Raw genomic sequence first — 5071 nt, forward strand, 5'->3', positions numbered from 1 at the left:
CTCGTCGCTCCCATGTAACGCCGCTGCTGCGCGAGCTGCACTGGTTGCCGGTGGCCTTCCGGGTGCGCTTCAAGGTGTTGGTTATCATCTTTAAAGCGCTCCATGGCATCGGACCTGGATATCTCCGAGACCGCCTTCTGCCGCAGGTTACCTCCCATCGGCCGGTACGCTCCCACAGAGTGGGTCTCCTCAGGGTGCCATCAGCCAGACAGTGCCGGCTGGCGACCCCCAGGGGGAGGGCCTTCTCGGTGGGAGCCCCCACCCTCTGGAACGAACTACTCCCAGAGATCCGGGTGATCCCGGATCTCCCCTCCTTCCGCCGCGCCCTAAAGACATGGCTTTTTCAACAAGCAGGTCTGGCCTAGGGAATTTTAGCGGGGGTTTTTAAGGGTATTTTAAGGATAATTTTAATAATTGGCCTTCTTAAATATTTCCTTTTAATTTGGTTTTTAATATAGATGTTATTGTATTTTATTGTGGTTTTTATGAGGCTGTTAGCTGCCCTGAGTCCTATGAGGAGAAGGGCGGGGTACAAATTAAATTATTATTATTATATTATTATTAAAGTTGGAAGGGACCTTGGAGGACATCGAGTCCAATCCCCTGCTCAGGCAGGAAACCCTACACCATTTCAGACAGATGGCTGTCCAGTCTCTTCTTAAAAACTTCCAGTGTTGGAGCATTCACCGCTTCTGGAGGCAGGTTGTTCCATTGGTTAATTGTTCTAACTGTCCGGAAGTTTCTCCTTAGTTCTAGGTTGCTTCTCTCCTTGATTAGTTTCCATCCGTTGCTTCTTGTCCTGCCTTCAGGCGCTTTGGAGAATAGCTTGACTCCCTCTTCTTTGTGGCAGCCCCTGAGATATTGGAACACTGCTATCATGTCCCCCCTCGTCTTTCTCTTCGTTAAACTAGACATACCCAATTCCAGCAACTGTTCCTTATATGTTTTAGCCTCCAGTCCCCTAATCATCTTTGCATTGGAAATTCTGGTCCCAATTGTGGTGATAATGAAAAACTACCTGTACTCACATAGCACACAGCACACAGCACAATCCAATGTACTACATACTTATCAGATGGGTTGGGTTTGTCCAACTTGTTAAGCCATCCCAAAAAATCAGGGATTAACAGTGAAACTTCCCTTGTTCAGCATATTGAGCAAATGGGCTTGCAAAGTCATTACTAATCCAAGTGTGTTGGCGTTTCCTAAGCAAGGAAGCAATAAATAAAATATTTCCAAAATGTTGCAGAAGAACAGATGGCCATTTCGTTGTTTTAAATAAGCTATTAACATCCACCTCATTAAAGCAAGATTCGGTTAGAAAGAAGATCAGAGCCAACAGAGAGGGCATTCCTTAGCATAACTCACTGATACAAATCTTTTGGAATAGAATGGCCTTTTAATTATTCCTTTTTTCCTTGCAGTAATTCTGCCTAATCAGACTTCGTAGAAGAACCTTAGTGTCTTGGTTGTGGGCTGCTGTGTGAGACTTAACACTAAATGTGTTGTGCACATTTGGTAGCGGGGAAGAGGGGACGCCTATCCTATAAATCTACTATCATAATTGCGATAGAAATACAAACAAGAGTTTGTATGAAAAGTAAGGCATGCTTTTTGCAAGTCCTCCAGCACAAAAATGTAGCCTGTTTGTGGGGTGAATTAAAGAGTAAAACAGGGTAAGCCTTGCAGATATTCAAAACATACATTTTACTACACATTCCTATGAAAATCAGGCCTATTTTTGTTCCCATCCCTGTTTATTTCTGGAGTGCTGCCAAGAACATGCCACACAAGGCTAGCATGGGCCTCAAACCAACAGAAATTTGAACCCCAATGTAGAACCACCATATAAACCTGAATTAATCAACAAGAATTTCCCTCCCTTTTTAGCTGCTCAGAGTTTCTTCAAGCCATGAGATGGGCAGCAAATAAATTTAATGTTCCCAAACATTCCAAAAATAAATGTCAGGAACCCATGTAGGCTTTCTAGTGCCATCATTTGCAGCACAGAAGAACAATAATTAAACACCCTCTTCTTGCATGTGTTAATGATGATCACTAGGACCCTCATTTGAATAAAACTCACCTAAAATGAAGGATAGGGTGAAGGAAACACCAAAGTTTGAAGAAATCCATGTGGCATCCCTGTTAAAGAGTAGCCCTTTTTGGTGAACATGTGAGGAATACCATAGCCGTCCATCCATCCATCCATCTATCTATCTTCTGTGCCGCCCATCTTGCCAAGGCGACTTTAAGCAGCTAACTGTCCTGCAATTAAAATACTGAATAAAACATTAAAATATTAAAACAATAAATAAGAACATATATTTAAACATTCAGAAAAATGATTTTTTACTCACTTTCACAAATGTTGTGAAAGTGAATGACGTAGAGCAAGGGTCCCCAACCCTCAGGGCAGTGGCCCATTACTGGGCCATGGCCTATTCCAAGGTGGACCGGTGTACGTGCACACTGGCAGTCTACTCACACGAGTGGTGCCTCAAATGCTTCTTTCTTGTATGAGTGGAGCTGTGTGGCACATATGCCCACCAGCCTGCTGCTCGCACAGCCCAGTTCCCTTCTCTCTCCCCCCCCCAAAAAGCTGGGCTGCCAAGCTGCCTGCTCTCGATGCTCCAAAAGTGGAGCAGTGAGAACAGACACTGAGTGGGATGGGCGCGGCCGGCTCAGCTTTGCTGACTCATTGAGGCTGCCTGCATAGGACACCCAATCCGTGTTTGGAGTGTTGAGTAGCCTCTGTGAGTCTGAAGGACCATGAGACTGCTCCCCCAAAGACTTCTCTTCTCCACGCCAAAAGCTTTTGCAAATGGACGAAAGGCTTTGGGGGAGCGATCTCGTTCTGCTTCAGGCCTTCCGTCCCTTTGCAAAAGCTTTTGGCATGGAGAAGCCTGAAGGAGTGGGAAATTGTACCCCAAAGGATTCTCTTCTCTTTTTCATGAGTGGAGCTGTGCACACCAGGCCACCAGGCCGCCACTCACATGGCCCTTTTTTCTCTCCTCCCCCCCCAGCCAGGCCGTCAAGCCGCAAAGGATGGAGACCGCTGACGTAGAATACTTCTGAAGCCATTGGCTGATTGTAAATGGGAACAGGAGTTTCTGTGTTGCATTATTCATGATTCATGTATTCTTACGAATATATCGGTCCTCCTTATTACTTAATTAAACCTCAGCTATGTTGTTGCTTATCCATATCGCAATTATGACTCGACTCACTATTTAGTGAAACAATCTGATTGTACCTCTTTCTCTCTCCTCTACAGGCTGGCCCATCACTTTATCTACCCTCAAGCAATTGTTCAGCCCAGCATGGTGATCCCAACTCCTGTCCAGTCCATCACTTCTCCTTACATAGACTACACAACTGCAAGCCAGGCCTACTCGCAGTTCACCACTGCTGCCTACGACCAGTATCCCTATGCTCCTTCTCCTGCTGCTGGCTTTGTGGGATACGGGTACACGGGTGCCGTTCCTCAACACGCCACGGCTGCCAGTCTACCAATAGCAGCACCCACAACTTTTGTGCAGTATCCACCGACACAGCTGCAACCAGACCGTATGCAATAGAAACCCATCTTCAGAAAGACCTTTTTAACTATGAAGGAATGCAAAGACATGGATGCCGAGAAAACAAAGGAAAACAATAATATTTTTTTTTAAAAAAATCAAGCTTTTGTAAAAAAGAAAAATTGATCACATTAGGAAGGATGCATATCAATACCTAAGCTATTTATAGTGTTACAGACTTTTTAAAACATCCTTGCCAAAAAAAAAAAAAAGACTTATACTTACAATGAACGTTGGAAAGCTCTTTTTTCCATCTTTCCCTCCCTTTCTTTTTATCAAGACAGATATTATTGCAAAGATGGACTAAAATGATCCCCCTGCGCTTTAAGTGAAAACTGCAAACTCTTGAACACTTCCTAGCAGTTTACTTCATCACCAGCCATTTTCTGCTTTATTACTTAAGTTGCTATGCGCCATCAGACTGTTGCCATCTGTTATTTAGCCTTTTGCAAAAGGTATTTGGAGAATACATAGATGGGGCGGGAGAGGAGAGAGCAAGTTTTGGGGGTCAAGGGATGGGAGGATCCTTCTATTAAAAACTTTGTAATAATCAAATGCCTTACAGGGAAAAAAAAAGAGCCTATTTTAATATTTATTGTGATCTCTCTTTATTCACAGGAGCTGTGAATTGCAGGTGAAAACTATAGTAATATCTGCCTTGTCTAATACTCACACCTAAATTATTGTATGTTGGGGAGTTCTAAATTGCTTTCAACATGCAAAAGTAATATTGGCTTTAAGGACGGTGCAATATTCAAGTCGATGCACTGTATTTTTTTCTTATTGTAATTGTTACTCTTTTAAGATTATCTCAAAGTTTTAGGTATATTTTTAAAAGCAAGAAAAAAATATTGAACATATTGTCTACTTTAATAGATCTTTTGTTTATGATACTGCAGGTCTAGAGAAATTTTACAGTATTTATATAAAAGCTAAGCGGGGTCTTAGACCAGCACTGTTTAGTAGGAGAACGTCAGGAATAAATAAGAGCTCTATCATGGTGTTACACACTTGAACAAGAACAGTTGAAAAAGTTACATTTTGACACCCAGTGGTACAAAGTGCTGATTAGGTAAAAGGCAGTGTAGGAAGTGCATTTTTACAAGGAAAAGCAATAAACTATTTTGAATTTTAAGACATCATTGTGTTGTGCTTGGTTATCTTATGAGATAAACTGGGAGACAGCTGTGGGTTGCCACATCATTGGACTCTATATCCTGACACCCTTGAATTAGAGTGCTCTGTTTTGTGCATCCTGAACTACTGTAGGTTAGTTACTAACACACAAAATTTTACTGAAGGTCAGCCTTTGTTGGGTGTAACAGTGTAGCAACGACACTATTCACATTTTTCCTCTTTTTACATTGTAGGGGTGGGGGGGAGAGGAGATGGCCTTTCGAAAAACAAGACCATGGAATACTGTAAACAGCTGCAAACATCTACCAGCCATTGATAGCTTACGAAGCCTTAGTAAGGCCACACCTGGAATA

At 42.8% G+C, this 5071-nt stretch overlaps 1 protein-coding gene across 1 annotated transcript in view; it reads left to right on the forward strand.

The window, feature by feature from the left end:
* RBM38 (RNA binding motif protein 38) overlaps positions 1-4714 on the forward strand; it is a 43772-nt gene extending 39058 nt beyond the window's left edge. Inside the window, exon 4 of the mRNA XM_015825425.2 lies at positions 3278-4714. Coding sequence (XP_015680911.1) covers positions 3278-3581 — 304 coding nt within the window. The 3' untranslated portion in view covers positions 3582-4714. The remainder of the gene's footprint in view (positions 1-3277) is intronic.
* Positions 4715-5071: the final 357 nt, after the last annotated feature.

Source organism: Protobothrops mucrosquamatus, unplaced genomic scaffold (assembly GCF_001527695.2).
Source record: "Protobothrops mucrosquamatus isolate PMUCROS unplaced genomic scaffold, P.Mucros_1.0 scaffold2629, whole genome shotgun sequence".
Taxonomy (NCBI): Eukaryota; Metazoa; Chordata; class Lepidosauria; order Squamata; family Viperidae; genus Protobothrops; species Protobothrops mucrosquamatus.